General features: G+C 37.1%; 2 protein-coding genes across 2 annotated transcripts; one reads left to right on the top strand and one right to left on the bottom strand.

Moving 5' to 3' along the window:
• Positions 1–2,580: 2,580 nt before the first annotated feature.
• On the bottom strand, positions 2,581–4,282 carry LOC125190153 (ectonucleotide pyrophosphatase/phosphodiesterase family member 3-like). The gene has a single exon (XM_048087363.1). The coding sequence runs from the start codon at positions 4,127–4,129 to the stop codon at positions 2,735–2,737; it is 1,395 nt and encodes a 464-aa protein (XP_047943320.1). The 5' UTR covers positions 4,130–4,282; the 3' UTR covers positions 2,581–2,734.
• An 863-nt stretch (positions 4,283–5,145) lies between these two features.
• LOC125189561 lies at positions 5,146–7,301 on the top strand. Its single transcript, XM_048086826.1, has 3 exons — positions 5,146–5,432; positions 5,933–6,617; positions 6,749–7,301. Exons 1-3 carry the CDS (start codon positions 5,387–5,389, stop codon positions 7,299–7,301), a joined length of 1,284 nt encoding a protein of 427 aa, XP_047942783.1. The 5' UTR covers positions 5,146–5,386.
• Positions 7,302–14,394: the final 7,093 nt, after the last annotated feature.

Genomic DNA, 14,394 nt, shown 5'->3' with positions numbered 1-14,394 from the left:
TTCGTGTCGTGTTCGTGTTGGATTTTGTTGCTATGAAGTATGAAATCTATTAATCTTATTATTCATCAAACTAGATTGTGTAATTAGATTTTAAGGGTGTCCACTATAGTTGGCCGAGCCAAGTCACAAAACTTGGTCGGGCCACCAAAAAACTTTTTACACTATAGTGGACAAGCCCAAGCCACCAAATATTAATTTTTTTCATTTTTTGAGGTATTTTAATTTAAGTAGAATAAAAATTATCGGACTATAATAATTATAAAAAAATGTATAATTTAATAAAAAAAATAAAAATTTATAAACAACTTTTAAAAATATTAAAAATGTGTGTGAGGTGAAAATATGTGGAATGAGGTATTTATAAATAATTTTTGAAATTATTAAAAAAAATTCAAAATTGGCTTGAGCCGCGGCTCTCGGCCGCCACTATAGGGAGCCTCGGCTCTCGCCCAAGAGCCGCCGTCGTGGCTCTCCCATGGGCGCGCGGCGCGCCCACCCGCCGCGGCCTTCTGTGGCTCTCACTATAGGGAGCCGCAGCCGAGCCACGAGCGAGCCACGAGCCGCGACTCTCCTATAGTGGACACTCTAAGTTCCTTATCAGATTCAAGGTTTTATAATTTTTAAATAATGAGTAGTTGTTATCTTGTTGTTATTATTTTTTTACCGTGTTTTCAAGTTGTATAGTTATAGTGTCATTATCGTGTCGTGTTAACCCAAGATGGTTCGTGTCCTTAATGGTTTTGTGTAGGGTTCGGGTTTGAGGGTAGCAGGTCGTGTTCGTGTTCGTGTTCGTATTTGAGATTTTCTTAGCGGGTCTTGTTCGTATTTATCCTTATTGAGTCGTGTCGACACGATAACGATCCAACACGAATGATTTGCCACTCCTAGCATTTAGTTAGTGATAATATTTTAGTAGGACCCAATATATATCCATATAATGAGATAATAAATGCATAACTAAAGACTAAATCTCAACAATTACTTCAAAATATAGAAAGATGGGATTGGATGGATTTTGAAAACACATAATTCACTATAATTACATCTTTTGGTTCACTCCGTGTTTTCAAATCTGTGTTATGAACTAAACGTCATTTTAGTGAACTAAATCCTAATTCCTCATTATAATAACGTTTTGGCTTCCTTCGTGTTTTCAAATCCATGTTATGAATTAAAACACATTTATAGTGAACTAAAACTCTCTTATAGAGATCTTCGTGTTTTGTTCTTTAGTTATGCATTTAAGTAGTTATTTCCTTAGAGTGTCCACAGTGGGAGGGCCGCGGCCCTTGGCCCGGAGTCGGTCCAGGTGCGGCCCCCACTACCGAGGCGAGAGATGGAGTCGGCCCAGGGGGGTGGACGAGAGAGAGCCGAGCTCAGCCAGGCCGAGGCCCTTGGGCGCGAGGCGCAGCTCGCCACTGCACGGGCCGAGAGCCGCGGCCCAGGCCATTATTTCAATTTTTTTTTCCTTCAGTTTGTGTTAATTTTAGCATTTTGGAGAAGATGAAGTGGAGAAAGAGAGAGCAATTTTCAAAAAATTAATTTAGCATTAATTAGGAAACAAATCATCTCTTAAAACTAAATCCCTATTAAATTAGTCAACTTTTTAATTAAAGATTGTGATTTCAATTCACACCCTAATTATGGAAATAATTAAAATTCGAATTTTCAATTAATATATTACTTGTAATTGTCAAAATTTTTAAAATTAATTTAGATTATTACTCCCTCCGTCCCAAGATATTAGACCCTTATTCCTTTTTGGGGTGTCCCAACATATTTGAGACATTTCTATTTATAGTAAAAATTTACTTTACTATCAACTCCATTTACACCACTTTACACTATCTCCTAAATTCCTGTACCAAAAAAAAAGGGCTCTAATATCTTGAGACGGAGGGAGTATTATTTATTATACTCCAATAATTTTAATTCTAGCTAAAATTAAAATATAACAAAAAATGTTAAGAAAATAATTTTAGTTGGTGACCCGGAGGGCCACCATTGTGGTGGCCAAGTTTTCATGGGCAGAGCCAAGTTTGTTGGGCAAACCAAGAAATGGTGGCTTAGTATATTATAATCCTATTTGACATTTTTTATAATAAAAAAGCTTTCATTAGTACTCCCATGTCCCAATAAATATGCAACATTTGGTTTTCGGCATGAGATTTTATGCAGTATTGCTTTGTGAGTTAATGAAAAGAGAGTAAAGTCAGAGAAAAGAAAAAGTAGAGATAGAATTGTTTCTATTTTAGGAAACATTTCATTTTTATTGGAACAATCTAAAAAGGAAAACGTTTCATTTTTAACTGGAGTGACGTAGGAAGTATATTTTAATTTTGGTAGTCCACTCTATTTTCGTAGTCCACTCTGTAGTTTCATCCATATTAGGTACTTAGTTGTTATCCACTAAAATCAACAAGTACAAGGCTTATTATATCGCCACTTCAACTTAATTAGTATTGGAAAAGAAAAGTTAATGCACAACGTAAAAAACACTACTAATTTCCATAAAATTAATACTGGATGTTAGCTTTGCAGCTAGCCTCTAATGAAAAACGGCCACAAGGATCAGTCGAATATTCAAGAGACAGTGCAGAAGAAGCACATAAATATGATAAAAACCAACACCATTATCCACTTAATCATACAACAAACACTTGATAACTACATGAACTTGCAAATACCAGTGTAGTTACCTTGTCAATTGCACTCACCACTCCAAATTTGATGGCTAGTTTGAGTGATTAGGCAAAACAACAGTGTCTGCAAATGACACTGACCCATTATTGGAAGCTCCATCAATTTTCAAGATTCTAGTAACCATGTTATATATCTGCACATTCTCAAAAGATGGCACTTTCCTCCCCCTCGCAAATCGCGGCCCATGAGCAATGAAAATCGTCCTCATCGAGAAGAATGCATTGTCGTATCCATGAGCTCCACCGCACTCCTGCCCATTTGATCTTGTCTGCTTCACTGTGAACCCCTCCCCGACCAATCCCACTATAGGCGGAATCCTATAACTATCCGAGTAATGCAGCCTGCTAGGCAAATCCTCCTTGAGATAAACTCTCAAGAACTCACCATTCCCCACTTTACCCGACTCCAACCCCTCGTTCATTTTAGCAACAATATCGCTCGTGGAGTAGCCAGGAGGCGGGCGGATTGACAGCAGCGGAGTGTAAGACTGCACCCATTCTTTCGGGATTTTAACCCATTCAGCAAGATCATCTAGAGCTATGACTCTTTTGTCACAAGTGCCAGCCATACCATGATCACCTAGCAAGATTATATTCACATCCTGAAAAACTCCTCTTTCCTCCATTCCACGAATCAATCTACCCATCAATGCATCAATCTCAACAACAGCATTAGTAATCCGGACATCATCAGGGCCGTACTGGTGGCCCTGATGGTCCGGATCCTCGAAATATAAGGTCATAAACGAGGGAATTTGTTCACTAGGCAAATCGAAGTAGCTAAGAACTGTATCAACTCTTTCTTCAAATGGAACAGATTCATTGTAAGGCATACAGTAATTGATGGGGCAATTCCAGGATCCCTTGTGTACCTCAGAGCCGGGCCAGAAATAGGTGGAGGCTTTCAATCCGTGATTGGAGACGGTCTCCCAGAGGGGCTCGCCCAGCCACCACTTGGGCTGGTGGCTGCCCATGTTGAAATTGGCGCCGTCGATTGGATCGGTGAAGTAATTGTTGATGATGCCGTGGTAGGGAGGGTACAATCCGGTGACGATGGAGTAGTGATTGGGGAAAGTTAGGGTTGGGAAGACCGGAATTAGGCCGAGCTCGGCTTCGGTGCCGTTGCGGATGAGGCGATTGATGTTGGGGAGATCGGTTTTGAATTGGTAGCCGAAGCGGAAGCCATCGGAGGAGATGATTAGGACGACGGGGTGTTTGAGCTTGGAGAGGGGCCGGGAGGAGAGGGCGGCGGTGGAATGGGGGGTGAGAGATGAAGAGGAGGAGAAGAAGAGGAAGGAGAATGCGGCGGCGGCGGAGAGGGCGACGGCGGTGGTGACGGCGAGGGAGATGAATACGAGTGTGGAAGCGGCGGTTTTCCTGGGGCTGGAGGTGGAAAGGAGGGCAGAGGATTCTTGAGGGGAAGCCATTGGTGTGGAATTAAGAAAGGTGAGAGATTATTGAGGAGATTTGAGGGAGTGAGATGGCTACTATGATTCAGAGTTGGGGTCAATGGCCGCCGGGAAGAGAAGGGTAGGTAGGGGACAATGAAGATACTACTCCATCAACAACCCACTTATGTTTATATTGAACATTTTTTATTTGCTTTATGCAAGAGATATGATACAGAAAATATAAATAAAATTATGAATGACACGAGTTGGTTAAATAAAAGAGAGATAGGAGAATTAAAAGAGAGGGTGGAAAACTATAGTTAAATGAGTGTCAGTGGGATTGTGGTGACCATATTTAGAATGATACGTAGGGTTAGTATTGGTTGGATACTTTATTATCTTCTCATTAACTCATAAAACAACACTACATACAATCTCGTGCTAAAAAATAAATGTTTTATTTCTAATGGAACGGAGAGAGGAAGTATAGTAGTTTTTCTATTCTGATTTTTATTGTGAACCAAGAAAGGATTTATGTTTCAAGTGTTGAATATAATGCAAAAAACATAAGTAATTACCAGGGTTACAAGAACCTATTCCTAATTATGATATCCAAGTTAGGGATCACATATTCACATTCGAAGAGAATATATATATAAGGTTTTGATCTATAAAGACCAGATTTAAATACAAAAACGTAGAACAAAGTCATACGTAGGGCATGTTTAGGTCATAGTTAGTTTATTTTTAGGTCATGCTAACAAAGCATGACCTAAAATGATCTTAATATGACATAAACCCAAATCTTATAATATGACCTAAAACTACTTAATTATGACCTTCCGTGTTTTGAGTTAATTATTGACCATTAGATCATCTAATCCTAGGGCCAAGATTTGGGCTGCATTTCTGAATTTAAATGCATTCTTATTTTGATCATCATATATATATATATATATATATATATATATATATATATATAGGGGAGTGCTAATATGCTAACTAAATATTAAGTTACAATGTACTTCTATTATCAACCATTAGATATGAGAATCTGATGGATCCTATTCTGCCACATGGCAGCTGGGATTGAAGAAAATAAAAGTAAAAATAGCGTGAAAGGGCAAATTGGGGAGTATGAATTGCAGCGGTTACTCCATTGCTGAGATCATGCTAAATTCCTATTCTATTTCAAGCTAATATGACGTCCGATTTCATGAAATCTTCCAGTCCCAGCGTTGTCTTCTCCTTCCCAAATTCTGCCGATTTTGGAGTGTTTGACATCATATTTCAATGGAGAATGTAAATCCTGATTTGGAGTGGAGTAATTTCCCAGAAGGTGACATATTACTTCCCCTTTAATGTTGAGTTGCTGATTTTCTCTTTTAAGAATGCAATCGGTAGTGTTTGATTTCAATTAGTCAATGATGAATTTGTTTTCTATTGAGTATTGAGCATCCAATTTTTCTCCTGTTGTCGATCATGTATTGGTATTGATGTTGTTTTCCATTTGAATTTCAATTAGTCTATCATGATGGTGAGATGTAGCTGCACTTTTATTGATGTTGCTGATTTAGTCTCTGAAATTGGAAATAACTCGTTTATAATTATCCGGATGCAGGACTACAAGGTGTACAATTCTTAATTTGCTTTGCTTTTCCGTGCATTTTTCACCATTTATTCAATGTATTTGTATTGCCACATTATATTATGTGTTACCAATTAACAGTACCAGATTGCATTTTTTATAAATACATATTGCAATTTTGTGAATTATATATTGCATTTCAGCTTAATATTTGTCACATGCTTAGGCTTTGCTTTTTTTGTTTGAATCAGTTTCATGTGTGCCACTATGTTCCGCTGAACTTATACCCATTGTTGGTAAGAACTTCAATACCTTAGATGAAGGCATTTCATTCTATGATGCGTATGCACGCGCAACAGGTTTTGACACACGAAAACATGGAAACAAAGCTTCACGTGAGTTGGTTACTTGGCAATATCTAGTGTGCAATAGGCAAGGGGTGAAGAAGGGAATTGAAATAGATCAGATTCACGCTCGTGAAGGATTCATTACCAAGCGTAGACGTACATCTAAGAGGTGCGGTTGCAAGGCTAGAGTGTCTCTCAAGTACGTTTTTGAGGGTAGTTTTGTTGGGTATGTTGTGCATGAGTTTGTGGATGTACACAACCACAGTCTGATTGAGCTTCCTCTTCGACGATGGATGCATTTAAATCGTAAACTGGACGAGGTGCATAGGAAATTCATATGGGATTGCACGAAAGCTAATATCAGTCCCACAATGACCTTCAAATTTCTCAATGAGTTTTTGGGAGGTTATGACACTGTTGGAATCACATTAACAGAGCTTAGGAATTATGTTCATGGTCTCAAATCATATGTGGAAGGTTCTGATGCACAGATGTTGCTAGATGAAATGCGTAGGAGGAAGGAGGCGTGTGAGGGGTTCAGTTATCAATATCAGCTAGGTTCTGAAAACGAGTTAAAATCACTTTTCTGGTAAAGGATATTTATGGAAAATCATGGGTCGTAACATACCTGAGAAGTGACGAATCGTATTCTTGTTCATGCAAATTATATGTGAGGGAGGGTTTTCTATGCAGTCATGTATTTCTCGTTTTCAAGAATAGGTTTGTTAATGTTATCCCAGAGAAGTACTACAATGGGAGGTGGTTGAAGTCTGCTTTAGGTAAGGCTGTCCATGGAAATTTGGGAAAAGAGTTAGACGCTCCAGTAAATGCGAAGCAGCTTGCAAAGAATAAAGCTTATCGCATTTTCTATGGTTTGATTCAGAAATATGAAGGTGACATTGACAAGATTACTTCATTTTCAGCTGGAATGCTTGAGTATGATCGAAAGAAGGAAAGTGACTCCCCTAATATGTCAGTTGGTGAGAATGGGAACACGGTTGAAGATTTTTATTCCATTGAAAGACCGGCTTTAGTTGAAGTTCAGCCACCAAATGTGGTGCAGACCAAAGGTTCATGCAGCGACTCGGCAAGTCGTTTGGTGTCCGCAAAAGAGAAGGCAGTGGTGCTTGCAAGCAAACCCAAGCGTAGGTGCGGGAAATGTCGTGAATTGCGTCACCATGACTCTAGGAATTTCCGTAAAAACATGGAAACAACCAAGGCATTAGTCATTTCTTCCACTATTTCTATATTTCAACATTTCTTGCACTGCTAAGAGATATGTGTTCATTTTTGGATACTGTGTTCCATTTATTTACTATTTCAGTGACTGATTTTTTATGCTCGTTTTTTTGCATTTTATTGTTTTGTATATTGCATTTTTGTATTAAACATATTGCATTTCCCAGCTCAATATTCCAACGTATTTTTGGGTGCAATTAAAAAATATCTCTACTGAAAAAACCCCTCCTGAAGCATGCCTGTTCATTTGACCGTAGTTAATTGCAAGTATTATGCTTTTATAAGCATTGTCTTACCCATTACAACGCACTATGATTCGTACGATTGTCTTGTTTATTAATGTGGTAGTATTTTGGCTATTCATCGTGGATTGCTTATTGATACAATCTACAACGCTTGAGAATGCACCATGACTGGAGTATATATATTTTTAATATAGTCTGGGCAACGAATGTTCCTTTGCAGCGCAACGCCTGCATTTTTGAATTATACCAAATGACAACATATGCAAAATAAAAACCACAGCAACTATGAACTCAACGTCAATGACTGTCTCAAACCATCATCATAGTTTCATTCAACATTTCAGAAACAATCACTCATGTAATATTCGTCAAAATAAAAGAATGTATTTTTCATTCTCCAAAAACCATGCCATTCTATATTCAAGATGGTTTCGGATATTCCCAAACCATCTTCTCAACATCAATGTGTCCCTTATTTCGCGCCTGCTCAAAGTGACTTGTGGCTGTCCTCATAATGTTGCTGTGGGCAGTGTTTTCATTGCTGTAAACCAATGCTTGACAGAATTTGGCACGAAGCAACTAGAATGACTTCGACGGCTTACTAGTGAGGTCACACTTCCATTCATTGGCCTTATTCCCCATATATGTCTCCATGTGTCGCATAGCAAACACACCACAGTCAGAGGTGATGCCTTTTATCATCCACTTCACGGGAAGCAGCTCTGTTTTAGCTCGTCCAAGCATACGTCCATAGCTTACACAATGACACTTCTCCAATAAATGTATAAAACACAAAATCTGCCAACCAGAAACAAAACATTTACCCTCTATAAGAATTGAATTATCAACCCCTGTAACCTGATGAGAAGAGACAATCTGAGTGTCATTTGCATTTCCAGTTGTGTCATTGTTTGGTTCATCTACTGCCTCACTCATATTAAAAGTACCCCCTTTGTTGCTTGTACCCTTCGATACAAAAAGCATATCAACATCAGTAAAAACGCATATTAGTGAACCATATATTGCATTTTGTAGAAGACATTATTGCATATTTCATAATTCTTTTTACCTCATTGTTCTCGTAGTCTCCAAATAGATCCCAATTTGGCTGATAGTTATCAAACTCTATTTTTTTATCAATCGCTTTCATCATTGTCTCCAAAGCTTGCAGCCACTCAGGATTGTGAAATGGCTCATCAGTCATAGCTTGAGTGAGCGTGGCAACTGCCTCCTCTCTTTCCAACGGCTGATCTGTCCTAGTTAATCCCACGAGCGAACAACCTGTTCTTGCAGCCACCTTAAAGCATTGCAAAGCACGTATGCTTGATGGTACAACCTTAAGCTTATCAACAAAGACTGTAATACCTAGTGCCATCACACATCCAGCGTTGTATACATCTTCAATGGCTTTACTTAGCGATATAACGTCGCTCATGTTGTCCGTTCCATCCAGTGATACTTCTGGTATGTTATTGCATTCTTCTTCACATAGAATTGTCTGCTCTATGTTTCTCAACAAAGCTTTGTCTCTGTCTACATCTTCTTTTACCATACGGTCAACGTAAAACCCACGACCAAAGCCCCCAGCATTTTGTTCAACGTCCTGCCTTTTTTTCATCAACTCCATTGTCCAAGTGCTGATAGTTGGGAAACGACGTTCCACAATCCTCCTGCCGATGATCATCCGATCAACATAACAACCCTGATTAAGAAAAACACAATTAAACTATCATGAACTATTGAATAAGAAATGTCTGTGGAGATATCAATTGTTTGACCTTACCAAGAGAAACAAAATGGGTCCTGTGTAGTACCGTCCTGTTGAATTCAGCCACTTGTCATTCGCTTGAAATAGAACAGACAAAACGTATCCACACCAGTCGTAGTTGTGTACATTTGAGACATCATCTATGAAATTCAATATTTTTGGCCTAAAGAACCCATCCGCTGGTGCTTCAATGAAACAATACTCTACGAGCAGAAGAAACAACTTCTTAAAAAAAACTCCACCTTCAACCTCAGCCAGCACGAGTGCCTCAATGTGCTCAAGCTTCACTCTAAACCTACTCCTCTTCAATTTTGTAGCAATGTAAATCATTAGAGTAGCATTGTTCTGCATTTTCTCCCTAGCAATCTTCACACTCCCTTTAGGAAATCCTAAAGTAAGATGCACGTCATTTTCATCAACATGTACTCCACTCCCCTCAAACGTTGGTAGCTTACTAGGTAGGGGCTTGAAATTGGTTGCCAGCCAGTAACACAGTTTTCCAGGAAGGTAATTCAGGTTAAAATTAAGTAGGGCACTGAACCCCATCTCAACAACGGCCTTCTTTTGCTTGGCATTTAATGCCCTTACAATCTTGTACATAGATTTGGGATGTCCTCTAAAAAGCATAGTATCTCTCTCTCCAATTTCGGACAATACGCCTGATATAAACATCATCAATGTTCGTTAAAAAATAACAAATGCAAATTGAAGTTAAGTAAAACGCAATAATAAAGGATGTACACCTCCAACTGACAAACATGCAATTTAATTATTATTAGTATGCAATATAGCAACCTCCTATACAAATGGCAACCAAATTTCATAATATATAGTGCCAGAACAGAAGTGCACTACATATCAGGAAAACATGCAGCTTCATTACACATAAGTTGCAAATATTATTTTGACAAACTACATATGCAACATCAAGCTGTCAGACATGCAATTTTATTATGCATAATATGCAATATAGCTCCTTCTTGTATGAATGATAAACAAATTACACAATATGAAGCAACAGCAAAGAAATGCAATTCATATAGGAATAACATGCACTTTCGAAATGCAGATCCCGCAAATTTAAAAAGAGAAAACAGAAATCGTCTATTATGCAGATACCTTCTTCACCATTACCCTCAGGTGTTTCTTCGCTATCAGATCCAGTTCGATCTTTATTAACCTCCTCTAGATCTCTAGTTGCCTTCCTTTTGCTTCCCATTACAACTACATATCATTAAAGGAAAAACACTAGTCCACTCATTAGAGACAAATCAATAACTACATAAATTGCACAGGCAAAATTGAATCAAGCAAATCGTCGTGCATTACTTCAATCACAAAATTTCATCTACAGCATTTCTGTCTATTAATTACAGAGTAATTCAATCACAAAATTGCATTTCTGTCTATTAATAACAAAGTAATTCAATCACAAAATTCAATTTGCTGCACAAACTTGTGAACATTATATCTAGTTACATATTAACATTAATCAATTTCAGATTTCACACAACAATAATAGTAGCACATAGATGAAACCCCTTACACATTAATCCGTCTCGGAACCTCATACGAGACAATAATAATACACTGCAGAAACTAATTCAAATGTATATTAGCAATCTAAATAAGGGGGCACCCTAGTGCTCCCCTATATATATATATATATATATATATGAAAATGATCAATACAAAAATGCATCTCAATACAAAATCCTGACCATGAGATTTTTCAATCTAATGGTCAATAATTAAAGAATAACACAATGGGTCATTATAAAGCAGTTTTAGGTCATATTATAAAATTTGGGTTTGAGGTCATGTTAAGATAATATTATGTCATGCTTATTATAATGACATAAAAATAAGCTTACGATGACCTAAAAATGACATATGTATGCTTGGTTCTGTATTTTTGTATTAAGAATGAGTTTTACATAGATCAAAACTATATATATATATATATATAGGATTGTGATCAATTGAGATTATTTAAGCTAATTGAGAAATGAGATGCAATATCAGCCACTCATTTTTATTAAATGAGTGGTCCAGATTTTGCCACACAATAAATAATTTTAGATTAATTTAATATGAAAGGGTATAATGGTCATTTCGTGTTTTAATTAGGGTTCTTCAGCTTGTGTCCTTCAACTACTCATTCTTCAGCCACTCATACTCCCAAAACTCACCTCCTAACTCGGACGAGTCCGACTTGACCGTCACCAGCTCCTTCCTCACCGGAGTCGCCGCCAGAGGTGGAATCCTTAGCTCGTCGTCCGACACCTTGAGCAGATAGCCTAGATCCAGCCGCGATTCACCGGTATCCGACGCCAATTCGACGATTCCTTCCTCTAACCCCTCCGGATTCGCCGCTCAGCTGCTGCTCATGCTCAATCCGGCGGCGGAGAAGAAGATCCTAATCGAGCTCTGCACGGTCCTAAAGGAGTCTCGCGGCGGCGAAATCGCCAAGTGACTCGCCGAGGCCGTGCACCTCGTCATGGAGCTCTGCGAGGGCGGGGAGCTGTTCGACTGGATCAGATCTCTCCAGATCGATTTTCAGTTTCTCTCGCAACAATTGCTAATTTGATGCTTTTCTGCTGCTGCATTTGGATTTTGATCGATTGTGTTGCTGTAATTTTAATGGAGATGTAGGCATTTAGATATGATTAGATAGTGAAAAATGTTTTTTTCTTTGAAGAAAATTGGGTAATTAATTGCGCATATATGATCTGATCCTTAATTTGGAAATAATATTCTGGTTTGTGTTATTTTCCCCAAAATTCAATCGTTTCAGTAATTTTGAATTCTCTTTATGATCGGTTGCTTTTGATCCGTGATTTGGTGATGGTAGTCGGAGGAATTGGATTATCAATTGTGTTGTTGGGTGTGAGCTGGATTGGGGAATTATAATGCACTCTAGGTGTTTGGGAATAATAATGCACTATAGGTGTTTGGTAATATTCCTCATTTGGGATTCTAAGTGTTATTTGTTATTTGTTGACATTTTAATACGAGTTGTTGACATTCGATATTCGCGGTATTGATATGTGAATTTTAAGTGTTATTTTTTAGTTGTTGACATTTTAATACGAGTTGTTGACATTCGATATTCTCGGTATTGATATGTGAATTATAAGTGTTATTTGTTAGTTGTTGACATTTTAATACGAGTTGTTGACATTCGTTATTCTGGCTATTGATATGTGAATTTTAAGTGTTAATTTTTAGTTGTTGACATTTTAATACGAGTCGTTGACATTCGATATTCTCGGTATTGATATGTGAATTGTAAGTGTTATTTTTTAGTTGTTGACATTTTAATACGAGTTGTTGACATTCGATATTCTCAGTATTGATATGTGAACTGTAAGTGTTATTTTTTAGTTGTTGACATTTTAATACGAGTTGTTGACATTCGATATTCTCGATATTGAATAGTAAGTGTTATTTGTTGGTTGTTGACATATTAATACGAGTTGTTGACATTCGATATTCTCGGTATTGATATGTGAATTGTAAGTGTTATTTGTTAGTTGTTGACATTCGATATTCTCGGTATTGATATGTGAATTGTAAGTGTTATTTTTTAGTTGTTGACATTTTAATACGAGTTGTTGACATTCGATATTTTCGGTATTGATATGTGAATTGTAAGTGTTATTTGTTAGTTGTTGACATTTTAAAGATTTGAAGATTTGAATGTTGAAGATATTTGAAGATTTGAATGTTAAAGATTTGAAGATATGAAGATATGAATGTTGAAGAGATTTGAAGATTTGAATGTTGAAGATTTGAAGATTTGAATGTTGAAGATTTGAAGATTTGAATGTTGAAGATTTGAAGATTTGAAGACTTTGCAGCTAGAGTTTTAGAGAAGATTTTAGAAAATGATTTCAAACACAATTTAATAAAAGACAATTATACCCCCGGGTTGACATAATGTGATAGTTGTTGACATTAAGTTAATCTTGTGAATTAGTGGCTGAGATTGCATCTCATTTCTCAATTATGCCCAAAAATCTCATCCTAACAAGACCCTATATATATATATATATATATATATGGGCATGTTAGGGTGCCACCACCCCTTAAATAACATCATACCACCATTCCTAGCCAATCATTTGTATACGTGGACTAAATAATAAGCTGCCACGTGGCAAAAAAAAGAAAAAATCTGAAAAAAGACGGTCAAGCAATTTGTCAGGTCTTTAACCAAGAATATTTCTTGTCCAAGAATATCCGACACACTATACAACAATCTATAGATTGTTGTGTAGTGTTTGTAATATTGTTGTGTAGCGTTTATAATATTGCTGTATAAGCGGTGTCACGTCAGTGTCATTTTAAGAGGGGTTGTCATTTTATATATATATATATATATATATATATATATATATATATATATTGGGATGTACTAAGATGACAACCCTCTTTATTGTAACACCATACCACCATTTTAGGCCATTGGATCTGAAAATCGTGTGCTTGTCATGCTGCCACGTGTAAAAACACGGAGGGGTAAAATAAGAAATTTCTAATTTTACGTTACCAGATTGCAGTGCTGTTCATTGAATATTGCAGTCTTACCACAACAATATTGCAAGTTTACCACGACTGCAATATCTAATGCAGTAGACTGCAATATCTAATACAAGATACATCGCAAACCCGTGTTTTTTCACGAAACTTAATCCTAGGCATCCATAGATGAGATCTAACGGGCTATATTGGTGGTATGGTGTTATCCTATCTATGGTGGCAATATATATATATATATATATATATATATATATATATATATATATAGGGAGATGATCAAAATAAGAATGCATTTAAATCCAGAAATGCAGCCCAAATCTCGCCCTAGGATTAGATGATCTAATGGTCAATAATTAATCCAAAACACGGAAGGTCATAATTAAGTAGTTTTAGGTCATATTATAATATTTGGGTTTATGTCATGTTAAGATCATTTTAGGTCATGCTTTGTTAGCATGACCTAAAAATAAACTAACTATGACCTAAAAATGTCTTACGTATGACCGTGTTCTGCGTTTCTGTATTTAAATCTGGTCTTCATAGATCAAAACCCTATATATATATATATA

Source organism: Salvia hispanica, chromosome 5 (assembly GCF_023119035.1).
Source record: "Salvia hispanica cultivar TCC Black 2014 chromosome 5, UniMelb_Shisp_WGS_1.0, whole genome shotgun sequence".
NCBI classification, from domain to species: Eukaryota; Viridiplantae; Streptophyta; class Magnoliopsida; order Lamiales; family Lamiaceae; genus Salvia; species Salvia hispanica.
The sequence above is the reverse complement of the archived record's forward strand: the minus strand, read 5'-3'. Positions and strand labels throughout refer to the sequence as shown.

Coding starts and splice junctions, on each gene's coding strand:
- LOC125190153 (XM_048087363.1), bottom strand. CDS start 4,129: ATGGCTTCCCCTCAAGAATCCTCTGCCCTCCTTTCCACCTCCAGCCCC.
- LOC125189561 (XM_048086826.1), top strand. CDS start 5,387: ATGGAGAATGTAAATCCTGATTTGGAGTGGAGTAATTTCCCAGAAG. Junction 5,433..5,932: donor GTGGAGTAATTTCCCAGAAG/GTGACATATTAC, acceptor TGTTTGAATCAG/TTTCATGTGTGCCACTATGT. Junction 6,618..6,748: donor GAGTTAAAATCACTTTTCTG/GTAAAGGATATT, acceptor TTTCAAGAATAG/GTTTGTTAATGTTATCCCAG.